At 49.2% G+C, this 17,151-nt stretch overlaps 1 protein-coding gene and 1 pseudogene across 1 annotated transcript; both read left to right on the top strand.

The window, feature by feature from the left end:
• Positions 1 to 1,978: 1,978 nt before the first annotated feature.
• LOC131904410 (large ribosomal subunit protein P1-like) lies at positions 1,979 to 3,250 on the top strand (annotated as a pseudogene).
• A 7,340-nt stretch (positions 3,251 to 10,590) lies between these two features.
• Nlrp6 (NLR family pyrin domain containing 6) lies at positions 10,591 to 16,671 on the top strand. Its single transcript, XM_059249937.1, has 8 exons — positions 10,591 to 10,619; positions 11,157 to 11,428; positions 11,578 to 11,613; positions 11,809 to 13,534; positions 14,293 to 14,385; positions 15,287 to 15,457; positions 15,533 to 15,700; positions 16,097 to 16,671. The coding sequence occupies exons 1-8, from the start codon at positions 10,591 to 10,593 to the stop codon at positions 16,212 to 16,214; spliced, it is 2,613 nt and encodes an 870-aa protein (XP_059105920.1). The 3' UTR covers positions 16,215 to 16,671.
• The last annotated feature ends 480 nt before the right edge of the window (positions 16,672 to 17,151 follow it).

Genomic DNA, 17,151 nt, shown 5'->3' with positions numbered 1-17,151 from the left:
GGTCGACTTTATGGCCCTGTTCTCCCAGTGGGACAGCACAATTACTGTACGTAAGGTCTTGGTTTCAGCCTTTCCCATACATGCAACAGGGGCCCTGGGGAGAACACTGGAGCTAATAATTAGCCAGACTTTGGATGTAATGACTCCCTTTGTATTTTTTATTTATTCATTGGCGGTTCTTGGAATAGGATCCAGGGTCTTGAGCATCCTAAGCATGCAATCTACCAAAGAGCCACATCTAATTATAGTAAACCCACATAGCAGGAGTTTTACCCAGTCTTAAAGAAAAATCGAATCATGACACGTACAGGAAAATAGGTAGAAGGGGTAATTATTATCTGAGGTATCCTAGACTTAAAAAGACAAATGCTGTGTTTTCTCTTGTGTGGATCCTGGTTCATTGTGTGTGTGTGTGTGTGTGTGTGTGTGTGTGTGTGTGTGTGTGTCTGTCTGTCTGTCTGTCTGTCTGTCTTATGAGGAGGAGGGAATGTAGAGTATAAGTCATCATACTGGAAGGGGGACCAGGAAAGGGGAAAAGAGATCCTAAGGGAGAGCTGAGTAAGGGAAAAGAAGGTTAAAATAAAGTACAGAACACTTGGCACGGGGGCAGAGGGGGCAGAGGGGGCAGAGGGGGGCAGAGGGAGCAGACAGGGCAGAGGGGGGCAGAGGGGAGCAGACAGGGCAGAGGGGACAGAGGGGGGCAGACAGGGCAGAGGGGGCAGAGAGGGGGCAGAGGGGGCAGAGGGGGGCAGACAGGGCAGAGGGGCAGAGGGGGCAGAGAGGGGGCAGAGGGGGCAGAGGGAGCAGATGGGACAGAGGGGACAGAGGGGGCAGAGGGGGGCAGAGGGGGGCAGAGGGGGGCAGACAGGGCAGAGGGGGCAGAGGGGAGCAGACAGGACAGAGGGGGCAGAGGGGGGCAGAGAGGGCAGAGGGAGCAGATGGGGCAGAGGGGGCAGAGGGGACAGAGAGGGCAGAGGGGGGCAGAGGGAGGCAGAGGGGGGCAGAGGGGGCAGACGGGGCAGAGGAGGCAGAGGGGGCAGACAGAGACCAGCAGAAGGGCCTGTGGTTGGGAGAGGGAGGTCAGGGGAGAAGATCAATAAGAATGAAGCATATGAAAATCCTGTCGTGAAACCCATTACTTCTTACATATTTTTTTATAGCTAATAAAAAGAAAAAAAAAACAAAGTTTTGGAGCCAGCAAAATGGCTCAGTGAGTAAAGGCCTTTGAGGCCAATCTGACGACCCGAATTCAATCCCTAGAACCTACAGGGGAGATGGAGAGAACTGACTCCTGCAGGTTATCCTCTGACCTCTACACACACACACTGTGGCACACGTGCCCATACACAACACTCACATGCACGCACAAACACTCACACAAATAAGTGTAAGGACACATTTTTACATTAAAATAAAAACACATTTTTTTCCCATGTTGCCCACATCTGAGTGCACAGCTCGGTGTCGTGAAAGCACACTCACAGTGTTGTACAGTTAGTTATTGCCACCATCCAGCTCCAGAACTTGCTGTCTTCAAAAGCTGAACTCTGTCCTCATCAAGCACTGACACTCTACTCCCCCTTCCCCCCCCACACACACACACACGTGCATGCACACACATCCTCCCAGCACCTGGCACCCAATCTTACTTTCTGTTTCTGGAGATCTGAGGACTCCAGGAAACTCTTAGAAGTAATTCTCCAGTATTTGTCCTACCTCTGGTTCATGCCCTTAAGGTACTATCCTCAAGGGCCATCAGGGTTAAAATACGGATTCCTTCCTTTCCAATGCTGCCCTTTACTTTATTTTTACTAACTTACTTCTAGCCGTGCTAAACAGGGGTCAGGGGATCAAATCCAGACACATGCTAGCCTGTGATTGCTCAAGGCTGTCTGAAGACATTTGGTCCTTCCATTGAGGCTACTTTTCAGCCCTTGTGGGGGTAGGAGAGGGGACAGAAGAAATGGTCTGAGGGAACATGGAAGTGAGCTCTGAGGACAAGGTTTCTCTTGGGGACATTCTCCGGCCTTGAAAGACACTTGGATGCAGGTGCCACTGTGCACTGAGGCTGAAGGCTGGACCAAGGGTTCTCAAGGAGGCCGTAGCCCTTAGCCTCGAGGCTGTTGAGCTTATGTGGGTCTCACTGGAGGGTCCTCCATGATCTGGGACCTAAATTTGATCTTGGCTGCCTCTTGAACTGACATCAGCTCTCTACACCCGAGCCAGGGCATTATGTCTCCAGCACCACTCAGACTCAGGATCCTATTGATTCCCCAGAGTGGAGCCCCGGGTTCATTAATCCATCCAAGAATGAAAAGCCTGGAGGAGTCAGAAGTGTGACATTTTGAGAGACAGGTTTGTGATGGAGCTGGACCTGTGACCTTTATGCTGGCCCTGTACATGTAACTCCCTTACAGCTGGTAGGGCCAGGAGTGATTCCGGTCTGAGGTAAGAAAAACAACCCGAGTGAATTCTGGTTGCACCCTACAGAGAAGGGTGTGCCATGCCCCTTGTCTCCCTACTCCCCCACTTGAGACCTGGTCACCCAGAAGAGGGAGGTGCCCCAGATGGAGACAGCTGGTACCTGACCTTATAGTGCTCAGGACTGATTGTTGAGGTTAATGTCTGGTGACAGAGCTGTCACCAGACCTGCGCCGACAGTCCAGCCGCCAAGTTGTCGGAATCTGCTGCATGGAGACGGAGGCTTCCTGGGGCTGCCATGGTCACTGGATTTCAGCTGCGGAACAGAAACCCCCAAGAAACTGCAGACTGGAAACGATCCTTTAAAAACACCCTGGGAGTTTTCCTCAGCTGCTGCCAAGGTGCTTAGTCCTTCCAAGGAAGCTGAGACCACACTGGGATGAGGCTCTGCTCCATCCAGACATGGGCACCATAGCCAGCAGGCCTCACCTCGGCCTCCATCTCCAAGCTCGCCTGTGTCTACTCCACCCTCATCCTGCCCGGCAGTGATGAGCCTCAGAGGGTGGGATTGTGGCCCTCGTTAAAGCAGCTGGTGTCAATGTGAAGCCGTTTTAGTCTGGCTTGTTTGCAAAGGCCCTGGCCAGTGTCAACCCGGGGAGCCTCATGTGCACCATCAGAGCAGGCAGAGCAGCTGTCCCTGGGGCCTCTCCAGCAGTCAGTCCTGCCCTCTCCACCAGCGCTGCCTCAGCTGAGGGGAAGAACATGGAGGCAAAGAGAGAAGAATCTGAGGAGTCTGAGGGACGACTTGGGTCTTAGGCTTTTTGACTAGATCTCTTTGTTAACACATTAAAAAGCAGACTGTGTTTTTAAAGATCTTTTGGGAAATGCCGAGCAGTGGTGGTACACACCTTTAATCCCAGCACTCAGGAAGCAGAGACAGGTGGATCTCTGTGGTTTTGAGGTCAGCCTGGTCTACAGAGCGAGTTTCAGGACAGCCAGGGCTCCATAGAGAAACTCTGTCTTGAAAAATCAAAAACAAAAACAATCTTTCAAAAAACTGTGACTTGCAAACTGTAAACGTACCACTTTCTGTGACTAGCTCAGTGTGGGTTTGTTCGTTCGTTGGTTTGTTTTTGTGCGTTCATAGAGCTGAGCCCAGTCACTCAGTGGAGGCTCGGAACTCACTCCACTCCAGGACTCATGCTGCTCCCCCTACAAGTCGTCCTCTCCCACCCTGTGGACTTCCCTTTCTTTTAGGTAGGAGCCTCTGAGCTAATTACTGGATCATGTGGTAACGTAAGCAAAATTTTAACTTAATTTATTTATTTATTTATTTATTTATTTATTTATTTATTCATTTATTCATTTATTCATTTATTTATTTCTTTATTTGAGACATGGTCTCACTTTTGTAGCCCTGGCTGGCTTGGAACTCTTTAGACCAAGCTGACTTTGAACCCATAGAGATCCTCTTGCTCCACCTCCTGAGTGCTAGGATTGAAGGCATGTACCACTATGCTCAACAACATTTTGACATTTATAAAAAAATTTTTTTCTAAGATGGCTGCACCATTTTCACAACCAATAATGTGCAAGAGCACTGATTTCCCCACGTGCTCACCACCATGTGTTACTGTCCACAATTCTGCCTTTCTCTCTCTCTCTCTCTCTCTCTCTCTCTCTCTCTCTCTCTCTCTCCCCCCCCCTCCTTCCTTCCTTCCTTCATTTATTTATTTTTAAGCAGAGTCTTACTATGTAGCCCTGGCTGGCCTGGAACTTGCAATTTAGACCAGGCTGGCCTCAAACTCATGGAGATCCACCTGCCTCTGCCTCCCGAGTGCTGGGATTAAAGCTGTGTGCCCTGCACCTGGCTGTTGGCTACATTTTAAACTATAGCTGTACAGTTACTTTTCTCATTGCTGTGTCCAACCACCTGCCAAGAAGCAGACTGAAGAAGAGACTTATTTTGGATCATCCTTTGAGGGGAAGTAGCCTATCACGACAGGCCACGTGGTGGGAAGCTCTGTGCGGTGGGAATGTGTGACAGCTGCTCGTTCACATCTCAGGGGACCGGGAGGCAGAGACGAACGATCCTGTGAATCCTTTGCCTTTTCATAGAAACTTTTGAACTGAGGTTTTTGGGTTTTTTTTTTTTTTGACAGGGTTTCTCTGTGTAGTTTTGGTGCCTGTCCTGGGTCTCGTTCTGCAGACCAAGCTGGCCTCGAACACAAAGAGATCCGCCTGGCTCTGCCTCCCAAGTGCTGGGATTAAAGGTGTGTGCCACCACCGCCTGGCAGAATTGAACTTTTGATAACTACAAAACGCCTTGCGGAAACTTTCATTTTGGTTGCATTGACACTTAAGTCAAGTTGGAAAGAACATCTTAATGATATTAAAATTTTGTTTCCATGAACATTATTTAGATCTTTAATTTCTTTCATACAACTTATAGTTCATCTCACATAGAACTTTATGTATTTTGATATATTTATATCTAAGTATTTCACTTTTTTGATGCCAATGTAAATGGAAAAATTTTAAGGGGAGTTTTTTTTTTAAGATTTATTTTATCTGTAATTATGTGTATATGTGGAGGAATGGTATGTGATGTGAGTGTGGGTGCCCACAGAGTCTAGAAGAGGGTGTTAGATCCCCTGGATCTGGAGTTATAGGTAATTGTGAGCTTCCCAACATTGGTGCTAGCTACCAAATTCAGGTCCTCTGCAAGATCAGTACATGCTCTTACCTGCTGAGCCATCTCTCTAGTTGTGTATGTTATATTTTAAATTCCGATTATTTGTTGCTAGTACACAGGAAATCAACCAGCTTGCAGATGATCCATGTGTTCTACAACCTCACTGTAATAATTCACTAGTTCTAGAAATGTTTTCATTGCCTGGCATTTTCTACATATATATGCTGTATATAAACAAATACAGTGGGCCTTTCTTCCCAACCTGCATATCCTGTGTTTCTTTTTCTTGTTCTACTGCACAGGCTTAAGACTTCTAGTATAACATTGACAGGGGTGTGAGAGACAAACCTTGTCTTCTTCTCAGTTCTATAGGGAATATATATCCAGTTTGTCACCAATAAGTAGGATGTTAACTCTGAGAGTTTTGCAGATATTCTTCACCAAGTTGAGAAAGTTCCATTTCATTCTTACTCTACTAAGTTTTTCTTTGTTTCTTTGTTTTTGAGACAAGGTCTCATTATGTAGCCCTGACTGGCCTAGAACTCACTATGAAGACTAAGTTGGCCTCAAACTCAGTGAGATCCACCTGCCCCTGCCTCACAAGTGCTAGAATTAAAGACATGAATCATCAGGCCTGGCCCTTTACTAAGCATTTGTTTGTTTGTTTGTTTGTTTGTTTGTTTGTTTGTTTTTAAGTCAAGAACTGTTTTGAAGTTTTCACAAATGCCCTTTGTTTTGGACAGAGTCTTGTTATATAGCCCAGGCTAGCCTCAAACTTTCTTTCTTTCTTTCTTTCTTTTTTTTTTTTTTTTTTTTGCTTCAGCTTCCTGAGAACTGGGATTCCACATCCAACTTCAAGTCCTTTCCTGCCTCTGTCAACATGATCATGGAATGTTATGGGCTGCATTAACAGATATCTGAATGTTAAAACAGGCTTTATTGCTAGAAACAAATCCCACTTACTTGTGATATAACTTTATTTACACTAGGTAGTATAAACGGATATTTCCTGTCCTGACTGCCTGCTCCCAAATAACCAACGCAGAGGCTGAATGTTACTTACAAATGCTCGGCTGATAGCTCAGGCTTGTTACTAGCTAACTCTTATACTTAAATTAACCTAAATTTCTATTTATGCTTTGCCATGTGGTTCATAGCTTGTTACCTCATTTTTTACACAATCTGCTTGTTCGGGCTCTGACTGGCATCTATTCTGACTCCACCCTCCTTCTTCCCATCATTCTCAGTTTAGTTTTCCCATCTAACTTCCTGCTCAGCTACTGACCTGTCAGCTTTTTATTAACCAACGAGAATAATACATATTCATAGTGTAGAAAACGATTGTTCCAGAGCAAGGTGTATTCCACTTGTTGGTACTTAATGGAAGATGATTGTGTCTGTGTTCCTGAGAGATACTAGTCTACAGTTTTCTTGTCTTGGGATCTCTGTTAGGTTTTCATGTTAAGACATTACTGGCTTCATCAGGTGACTTAGGAAACGTTTCCTCTCTAATACTTAGAAAATTCTTATTCACTTCTTTAAATGTTTCTTAGAATTCATCAGTGAAACAATCAGACCCTATACTTATGTTTGGAAAGTTACAAGGTATTGACTCAATTAATTTACCAATAGATATAGGCAAGAGCCAGCTCAAAATAGCTCTCAAAACCCACCCCCACTGACACACTTCCTCCTTTAAGGCCACAGCTCCTAATCCTGCCCAAACAGGACCACCAACTGGAGACCAAGTTCAAAGCTAGGAAATATGTCAGACACCTCATTCAATCCACCAGTTAGGGCTATTTCTCTTGTTGATGTCTTGTATGGGTTTTGGAAGATTTTATTTTTCAAGAAACTGGTACATAGCTGGGCTTGGAGGTACATGTCTTTAATTCCAGCACTTGGGAGGCAGAGGCAGGTGGATCTCTTGAGTTCAGTGCTAGCCTGATGTACATAGCAAGTTCAAGCCAACTAAGGCTCGTAGTGAGACCCTGTCTCAAAACAACAACAAAAAGACTGGTACATTTTGTTAAATTTATAGACAGGGCTGTTCAGAGTGTTCCCTGATTATTCTTTAATTCACAGAATCAATTGTAATGAATCCTCTCCAGTCCTAATATTAATAACTTGTGTTTTATCCCCCTTTTTTCTTCTTTTGTTCAGGTAGGATTTGATAACACTTATTCTTCCCAAAGAACCAGCTTGGTTTTTATTAATTTCTACTGTTAGTTTCGTTGATTTTTGTCCTGAATGTTATTATTTTCTTTTTTCCATAATGATTTTGAACTTAATTTGCCTTTATTTTTCTAGTTCCTTTTGAAAAAATTATTATTTTGTGTGTACATGTATGTCTGCACTTCATATGCATGCCTGGTGCTCACAGAGGTCGGAAGAAGGCGTCGGGCCCCCTGGAACTGGACCAAAGTCTCTCCACAGCTGTTATCAGCAGCCCTGACTGTGCATGGGCCACTGAGTGCAGAGGGGCCCTCTAAAGCAGGTGGGAACCTAGTCACAACCCTAGGGTCCCAGGTCCCACACCTCCTGTGACAGATACCCTACAGCCAAAGCGGTGATGACCTGCAGTCTCAGGTGCTGTGGTCGTCTCCCTGGCAACAGGAGAAGAGCATCTGGAGGAGTGTTGAGGGCTGGTGAAGGTGAAGTAGAATCAGAACTGAGTCAGGTTTAGAAACCCAGCATTCTTGGAAGACCAGAAAATACAGCTTCTAAGGAGCAATGGGGGAAAGCCACCCAGGGAATGTCACCATTACACTTCACAGCTTGTGGACTGCTATGCCTTTTTTTTTTTTTTTTTTAACATGGGCTCTGGGGATTCAAACTCTGCTCCTCAAGCTTATACCAATCCTCAGACTTACACAGAAAGTGCTTTACGGGCTGAGCCATCACCCCAGACCCTACACCCGTGTGGCAGGAGTACCATGAGTGTTTGTTTGTTTGTTTTGTTTTGTTTTGTTTTTGAGACAGGGTTTCTCTGTGTAACTACCCTGGCTGTCCTGGATCTCACTCTATAGACCAGGCTGTCCTTGAACTCACAGAGATCCACCTGCCTCTGCCTTCTGAGTACTAGGATTAAAGGTGTGTGCCATTACTGCCCAGTTCATTTTTTTTGTATGTGTGTGTATATTTTACCTGCATGTATGTCCATGCATTCCTGATGTCTGCAGAACCCAGAAGAGGGTGTCAGAACTCCAGGAACTGGACTTACAGATGGTTTTGCATTGTCATGTGGGTGCTAGGAATTGAACCTGAGTCCTCTGGAAGAACAGTCAGTTCTTGTTGTTGTCGTCCTTGTTTTGTTTTTTTGTGGTGTTTGTTTGTTTGTTTGTTTCCACACGGGGTTTCTCTGTGTAACAGCTCTGGCTGTCCTGGAACTCACTCTGTAGACCAGGCTGGCCTTGAACTCAGAGATCCACCTGCCTCTGCCTCCCAGAGTGCTTGGATTAAAGGTGTGCACCAGGTTGGGGGGGTGGGGGGAGAAGCAGGAGAGGGGAGGAGGAGGAGGGATGAGGGGGGAATCTGTGGTTGGTATGTAAAATGAGTTTTAAAAATTAAAAAAAAAAAAAAGGTGCACCTTCACTGCCCAGCACACAGTCAGTGTTTTTAACTGTTGAGCCATCTGTCCAACCTCCTGTGAGTGTCTCATTTCACAGAACAGGAAATGGAGGCATAGAAGTGAAACAACTTGTACCAGGCGGTGATGGCGCACGCCTTTAATCCCAGCACTCAGGAGGCAGAGGTAGGTGGATCTCTGTGAGTTCGAGGCCAGCCTGGTCTACAAATCAAGTTCCAAGACAGGCTCCAAAGCTACACAGAAAAACCCTGTCTGGAAAAAAAAAAAAAAAAGAAGAAGTTAAACAACTTGTTTGGCGGGCAGCAGTGGTGCACGCCTTTAATCCCAGCACTCAGGAAGCAGAGCCAGGCGGATCTCCGAGTTTGAGGCCAGCCTGGGCTACAGAGTGAGATCCAGGACAGGCACCAAAACTACACAGAGAAACTGTCTCAGAAAACGGAAGAAAAAAAAAAAACAGCTTGTTCAAGGTCACACTGCTGTTGAGTAGTTTATTGAAGACCATCTTGGCTTTGTGGTTCTCCTCTTCTTTCTTTTTGTTTAGGCATGCATGTGGTGGACACACACACACACACACACACACACACACACACACACACAGAGTTGTGTGTGGGTACCTGCAGAGGCCAGAGGAGGGAGTTGGATGACCTGAAGCGGAAGTTATAGGTGGTTGTTAGCTACTCCATGTGAGTGCTAGAAACCAGACTAGTCTCTGCGTGAACAGCTCTTAAGTGCTGTCTATCTCTCTAGCCTCCCGTTTTAAACATTTATTGCGGTGGGGGAGGGGGCATACATCCACAGCTTAGGTGTGGGGGTCAGAGGACAACTTTGTGGCGTTGGTTCTCTCCTTCCATCTTTATGTAGGTTCCAGGGTTGGAACTCGGGTTGTCGGGTGAACATCGGCCCCGAGAGGCCATCTCACTGGTCCCAGCTTTGCGTTGTCTACCTTCAATATGATGGCAGGGAGACAAAGCAAACTTTTTGATCCCAGTACTCGGGAGGCAGAGGCAGGTGGATCTCTGTGAGTTTGAGGCCAGCCTGGTCTACAAATCAAGTTCCAAGACAGGGTCCAAAGCTACACAGAAAAACCCTGTCTGGAAACAAAAACAAAAACAAAAACAAAAGAAGTTAAACAACGTGTTCAGCGGGCACCAAAACTACACATAGAAACTGTCTCGAAAAACGGAAGAAAAAAACAAGAACTAGTAGAAAAAGGTATGCATTAAAGGGCCGCACAGCTTTGCCTGAATGAACTGTGTCTTCAAGGGATGTAACTTAGTCCACTACAAATACCTGCACTCAAACACCATGTTAACTTTGCCATGTGGAGGTACACACACATGCCTATACGCGCGTTCATCCCACACAGACATCCCTGTAGTCACTTACAGGTTCTAAGGTCAGAAACATCCCATCTCTGCCCCGTAGCTACATGTAGGAGGATTAACAGGCTGCAGAGCTCAGGGTCTGGCTCCCCCTCTTCCCCTGATGTGAACCTTTCCACAAAGCCCTGCCCATACACTCCCCTTTGTTCTCACACCCTGTCTGAAAATTTTCAGCCAGCTAAGGCCATTTCTGAAGACCCAGTAGTGAGTCACACACTCATTCTGAATCACCTTCTCACAGCTGCATGGGATGCCACACCCAGTAAGAGGAGTATCGATAGAATAAAATAGAAGAAAAACCAAAGGTCGCCTGGTAGAGCACTTAAATGGAAACTGTGCTTAAGTGTGGGAGCCTTGTGACTGTCGGCAAGACTCTAGCTAAGCTGGAATGGACAAGGCTGAGCAACACCCCCCACTCCCAGGATGAGACCAGTTTAGCTGGGGAAGGATCACCTCTGCTCCCTGCCTCTACCTCTGAGCATTAGGTCCTGTGACAAGACTCCATGGATGTGGCTGGAGCCTCCTGCTCCAGGTGAGTGTGGCTTCCAGGGAGAACTTTCAAGTTAAGCTGGCCCTCTAGAGCCTGTCCTGGGCTGCTGATTCAAAGCCCATCTTCTATGCCACCCCCTTCCCCAAGACATTTATAAGACTGCTCCCCACAAGGGACTCGGACTTAGCCCCTGGTGCAGGCAGTCCAGAAAGGACTTACCAAAGTGTGCAAAGAGCTTGGAGTGACGAATTTAGGAACTCCGCCAGGGCCTGGCCTGTCTGCTCAGTGTTCCTGGGGTGAGCTATGTTAGGGCAGCCCTATCAGAGGGAGAGACAAAGGAGAGTACAGACCCATGTAGGGACCTTAACTGGCTTTATGTGGTGTGGTCAGGTGTGTGAACGGAAGGATGGGGAAGGCTAACTATAGAGTGATTCACCTCACCACAAGCAGTTAGGAATTAGAGGTGTATTGTCCTGGGGCTCCATGTGGAGAATGTGCCAGGTGTGACCTGAGGTGCTTTGGAGGTTCGGGAACAGGTCCCATGCAAGTGGCATCAGTAATAATCCTGCCCATCCCCAGCTCGGAGGCGTTGGCAAGGGAGCTGCTTCTGGCCGCACTAGAGGACTTGAGCCGGGAGCAGCTGAAGCGCTTTCGCCACAAGCTGCGGGATGCACCCCTGGATGGCCGGAGCATCCCGTGGGGGCGACTGGAGAACTCAGACCCCGTGGACCTCGTCGACAAGCTGACCCAGTTTTACGGGTCAGAGCCAGCCGTGGATGTGACCCGAAAAATCCTGAAGAAGGCAGATGCTCGAGATGTGGCCATGCGGCTCAAGGAGCAGCAGCTGCAGCGTAAGCTGGATGGGGTAGGATGGGGTGGAATCGGTTGACTCGGCATGCACTCCCCCCATGTACAGGGGGGGCAGTTCCAGAGGCTCCCAGGGAAATGCCTTGCCCCATCCGTCACGCTCAGTGAGCCTCACGTTGTGTTTTCCTTCCAGGGCTCGGCCCCAGCTCAGCAGTTCTCTCCGTGTCCGGTAAGTTCGGCGGGCCACACAAGTGAGAGGTCCTATTGGACTCCTCAGGGAGCCCGTTTCCTGGTGTTGCTTGGGGGTCCTTGGATGTGAGATAGCTGGAGGAGGCCATGACACAATAAAGGAAAGTGAGGCAGGGCATTGGTTCCAGGGTGGCGGCAACTCCATCCCTACCTTCCATGGCCTCACACCTTACAGAGTACAAGAAGAAATACCGTGAGCACGTGCTGCTACAGCACGCCAAGGTGAAGGAGAGGAACGCCCGCTCGGTGAAGATCAACAAGCGCTTCACCAAGCTGCTCATCGCGCCGGGGAGCGGCGCCGTGGAGGACGAGCTGCTGGGGCCGTCGGGGGAGCCCGAGCCTGAGCGTGCGAGGCGCTCTGACACACACACCTTCAATCGGCTCTTCCGGGGAGATGACCAGGGCCTGCGGCCGCTGACCGTGGTGCTGCAGGGCCCGGCAGGCATTGGCAAGACCATGGCCGCCAAGAAAATCCTCTACGACTGGGCGTCAGGCAAGCTATACCACGGCCAGGTGGACTTCGCCTTCTTCATGCCGTGCGGCGAGCTGCTGGAGAGGCCGGGTACGCGCAGCTTGGCAGACCTGATCCTGGACCAGTGTCCGGACCGCAAGGCGCCGGTGCGGCAGATCCTGGCGCATCCCCAGCGCCTGCTGTTTATCCTGGACGGTGCGGACGAGCTGCCTGCTGTAGTAGCCCCGGAGGCCGCGCCCTGCACAGACCCTTTTGAGGCTATGAGTGGCTTGAGAGTACTGAGCGGACTGCTAAGCCAGGAGCTGCTGCCCTTGGCTCGCTTGCTGGTCACTACACGCAATGTCGCCCCCGGGAGGCTGCAGGGCAGACTGTGCTCGCCACTGTGCGCAGAAGTGCGCGGCTTCTCAGACAAAGACAAGAAGAAGTATTTCTTCAAGTTCTTCCAGGATGAGAGGAAGGCCGAGCGCGCTTACCGCTTCGTAAAAGAGAACGAGACGCTGTTCGCACTGTGCTTCGTGCCTTTCGTGTGCTGGATCGTGTGTACTGTGCTGCAGCAGCAGCTGGAGCTGGGCCAGGATCTGTCTCGTACTTCCAAGACCACGACATCGGTGTACCTGCTCTTCATCGCCAGCATGCTGAAATCTGCAGGCGCCAATGGACCCCGGGTACAGGGAGAACTGCGCACACTGTGCCGCCTGGCCCGGGAGGGCATCTTGAATCATAAAGCACAGTTCTCAGAAAATGAGATAGAGCGGTTGAAGCTTCAGGGCTCCCAAGTTCAGGCACTGTTTCTCAGCAAGAAGGAATTGCTGGGCGTGCTAGAAAAGGAGGTCACCTACCAGTTCGTTGACCAGAGCTTCCAAGAGTTCTTGGCTGCATTGTCCTACCTATTGGAGGCTGAGGGGGCTCCGGGGGCACCAGCCGGAGGTGTGCAGAAGCTCCTGAGCTCTAACGTAGAGTTGCGTGGTTATCTTGCACTCACCACTCGCTTCCTCTTTGGACTACTGAGTGCAGAGAGGATTCGTGACATTGAACGACATTTTGGCTGTGTAGTGCCACAGCGTGTGAAACAGGACACCCTGCGGTGGGTACAAGGACAGAGCCACCACAAGGTGGCACCAGTAGGGGCAGACAAGAAGGATGAGCTGGAGGACACTGAGGAACCAGAGGAGGAAGAGGAGGATCTCAATTTTGGTCTGGAGCTGTTGTACTGCCTGTATGAGACACAAGAGGACACCTTTGTTCAACAGGCTCTCGGCAGCCTTCCAGAGATGGTCCTGGAGCGAGTTCGGTTCACTCGCATGGACCTGGAGGTCCTGAGCTACTGTGTGCAGTACTGCCCGCCTGGGAAGGCTCTGAGACTGGTCAACTGTGGGCTGGTGGAGGCAAAGCAAAAGAAAAAGAAGAGTCTGGTGAAGCGGCTGACGGGGTGAGTCTAGAGGGCAAGGTTGTCCTCACCAGTGCGACTTGCACCCATGTGCCCATGCCCACTTGGGCTGGGAAGCATATCCACACCCGATAACCCACATGGCAGAGAGGACTTCAGGACCGCTTTACCCACCCCTTTGCAAGGCAGCTGTCCCTCTTCTTCCCTAGAGTGACCTCAGCATACCTACTTTTAGTCATGTAGATCAAGGCAACCCCCCCAGCACAGCCAACAGAGTTCCATGAAGTGGCCTAGGCCCCTCCCTGTTGCACTTTTTCATATATTCTGGAATAATGCCATGTCCTCTGTGTGCTGAGCCTTGTACCTCCACCCCAACACTATTTGCTGTCTATCTTCAAAGTCTACCCTGGCTCCCCGACTTGGGTCCAACTGCTGGCCCCAAGGTACTGACCACACTATTCCATATCCTCCTCCACTCCCAGCCTCCACCAGATCCTAAGTTTCTGCACAGACATGGACATTTACTTTCTATGAACTCGGTTCTATTCAATACTCATGCCAAGACTTGCCTTCTGTTGAGAATATACACCAGGATAATGGCAGGACCTGGTCCTAGGGATCTGCAGGCCCACTCTTGGGTTTTGTTCAAGTTTGTTGGGGGAGGCAATGCAAGGGATATGGGATAAGTGGCAGAGACAATTCTGGAACCCCCGATCCTCAGGTAGGAAAAATTGAGTACTTTCTAGAAAGGCCTAGCAGGAGCACTATGGCCATCAACCTCTTTCTTTCTCTCCCTGCAGTTCTCGAAACACCACGAAACAAACCCCAGTCTCCCTGCTGCGTCCACTCTGTGAGGCCATGACTGCCCAACAATGTGGTCTGAGTATTCTGATGTGAGTCACCATGCCTCAGCATGGAGGGGATTCAGAGCTGGGTGCCCTGTACAGAGACGAAATTAGCTTTCTGGAGAAGGTGGAGGACATAGGCTGAGAGACTAACCCGGATCCATCACTATTAAGTGCTGGCAGGGAAAGGCTGGTGCTAGGCTTTGTGGGAAACAAGAGTGCAGCACAGCTTGGGGGAAGAGACAGAAAAAGCAACAGTGTTTTCTTTTTGAAGAAAGCTCCCTAGTGCTGCTAGAGTTGCTACACCGTCTCTTTGCAGGAAAGCGTTCAGAGGGGGTGGCCCCTGGTGCAGCTGCCTCTTTGTGCCCTTGAGCAAGTCCTCTGCCTATGCTTTGGTTTCCTCCCTGTAAGATATAGCCAGCTGATCCTACCTCAGGGGTTGGTAAGATTTACTGAGGCTCCCTGGGTAGAGTTCTTAGAGTATGGTAGATCCTATCACTCTTAGCTATCACTGTTGAGCGGGGAGTCAGGAAAGTTATGGGAACAAATAGTGGCAGGCCACAGTGAAGCAGATAATCATACATCAATAGAGGATGAGGTGGAACACTGGCTTTGTGGAGGTCAGGGTCCAGCAATCTGAAAATAAAACAAAAGAAGCCAAAAAGATAGTCACATTTGGCCCAGAAATTCTACCAGAAAACTAAATACATGAAGGTGCTCACTTCATGATTTGTAATAAGAAAAAAAAATCAGAACCAGTAGACCTGCACAGCCATTGGGGATGGTGGCCATAATTAATAAAGGGTAATTATGAAAACTGTACATTTCTTGACTAAACATCAGGGTATGAGGGAACGGGTAGTTGGTTCAGCTGGAGGTGAAAAGTGGTCACGGGCTTACAGACCAATCCACCTGCTTTTTTTTTTTTTTTTTTTTTTTTTAACCGCAGCTTGTCACACTGCAAACTCCCTGATACAGTTTGCCGAGACCTCTCTGAGGCCCTGAAGGTAGCGCCAGCCCTAAAGGAACTGGGCCTCCTCCAGAACCAGCTCACTGAGGCAGGCCTGCGTTTACTGTGTGAAGGACTGGCTTGGCCCAAGTGCCAGGTGCAGACACTCAGGTGAGGCCTGGTTTTGGAAGGATGGAGGTAGGGGATACCACCTCCTGCAGCCTCTGAGCTCAGCCCTTCCCACAGGGTGCAACTGCCTAGCCTCCAAGAAGCAATCCAGTACCTGGTCATCGTGCTCCAGCAGAGCCGGGCCCTGACCACCCTGGACCTCAGTGGCTGTCAGCTGCTTGGTTTCATGGTGTCCTGCCTGTGTTCAGCCCTGAAGTACCCTACATGCTGCCTAAAGACACTCAGGTGAAGGCCGGGGGAGGTATGGTGCTGAGGAATAGCCTATCAATCCTAGGTTAGAGTAGGTGCCTAGAAGTTCCTTCTGAGACCAAGCTCCCACACAGATCTTGGGTACCCAGCCTACAAAGATTAGCCCTCTGTGGTCCTACCCAAAACTCTGGGTCTCAAACAAATATCCCTAGCCTACGGAGACAGTCTGGGCCCATGAGCCTAACCCTCATCTACATTCCCTCATGGGCCCTCAACTTTTAGTAGATTCCAGTGCTTCTGGTACTTGTGTCTTTGCTGTAGTTAAGCAGACAGCTCCAACCACTCCACTCTCACCTGGGTTCTTTCCCCTAGCTGATCGACCTTTGTCCCTAATTGACCCTTGTCCCTTCTGTCTTACCCATGTGGCTTCAGTCTGACCTCTGTGGAGCTGAGTGACCTGTCACTGAGGGAGCTTCAAGCTGTGAAGACATCAAAGCCAGATCTGACCATCCTCCATTCAAAACTAGACACAAAGCCTCTCAAGGGATGAAGCAGGGTCTTCTGAGACCCTGGAGGCCAGAACAGGGGCAAGGATGCTGCAGCCGAAGCCCTTAGGAAGATGGCCTCCCCATTCAAAAGCAGGGGGATGCCAGTTTCTCCGTCCAGGCAAGTCTCTCAAGCCAAGAAGCCACAGAAGGGCAAGCAAAGGACCCAGGTAGATACAGGGCCTTGATAGCTCCTGGATAGGCCTGACACATGCCCTGCCTTGAACACTCTGAGGTTACTCTTCCCCCAGCCCCACAGCTACTGCTGCCTTCCTTTCTGGGCCCTCCAATCTGTCCCTTGCAGATAATCCCAGCAGTAATAAGAATATTCAATAACTGAACATACTGTTTAATGGTGTTACTCATCTTTGATCTGGCCCACATCTGTTGTATGAGTGGATGTGGGCCCCCAAGTACCACCTTCTGTAGGCAGAAGGTAGGTGGATCACCATTCCAATCTGGAATTTGGGGTGTTGGCTTTTGGAAGAATGCCATTCCTGAAACCTTGGGGCTTTAGCCCAGAGGGATCCCCTTGCTGCCTGATAGATACAGACAAGGAGTCAGAAGAGTGGCAGCTGCCTTTGATGATGGGAGCTGGGGCAACACAGTGGATGTCTCCACCACAATAAATTTTCTTTTGGATTCCCTTTCCTTGATCTCTGTAACAGTTGTCAAGGTATCAAAGTGGTGTTGACACGATCTTTCCTGTAACCACGTGTACAGGGCAAGGTTTAATCCATAGTCCATCACTGAAAAAAACGGGGCTTGGCATGCTGGCCTGACTGCCGAACCTGCAAGAGAGGTGTGGCCTTGTGGGCCAGGGCAAGGCACGGATGCCCCAGAACTGAGTCTTCTCTGCTCAGCACTCTGGGCTTGGGCCGCTCCGCAGTGAGCCCATTTACTTCCCAGGGGAAATCCCTCCACATCCCCCTAACTGAACAA

Source organism: Peromyscus eremicus, chromosome 1 (assembly GCF_949786415.1).
Source record: "Peromyscus eremicus chromosome 1, PerEre_H2_v1, whole genome shotgun sequence".
Taxonomy (NCBI): Eukaryota; Metazoa; Chordata; class Mammalia; order Rodentia; family Cricetidae; genus Peromyscus; species Peromyscus eremicus.
The sequence above is the reverse complement of the archived record's forward strand: the minus strand, read 5'-3'. Positions and strand labels throughout refer to the sequence as shown.

Bases quoted from the DNA above. Each gene is read 5' to 3' on its own strand.
- Nlrp6 (XM_059249937.1), top strand. From the start codon at position 10,591: ATGGATGTGGCTGGAGCCTCCTGCTCCAG. The intron at 11,614-11,808 runs GTAAGTTCGGCG...CACACCTTACAG, and splicing joins AGCAGTTCTCTCCGTGTCCG to AGTACAAGAAGAAATACCGT. The intron at 15,458-15,532 runs GTGAGGCCTGGT...CCCTTCCCACAG, and splicing joins TGCCAGGTGCAGACACTCAG to GGTGCAACTGCCTAGCCTCC.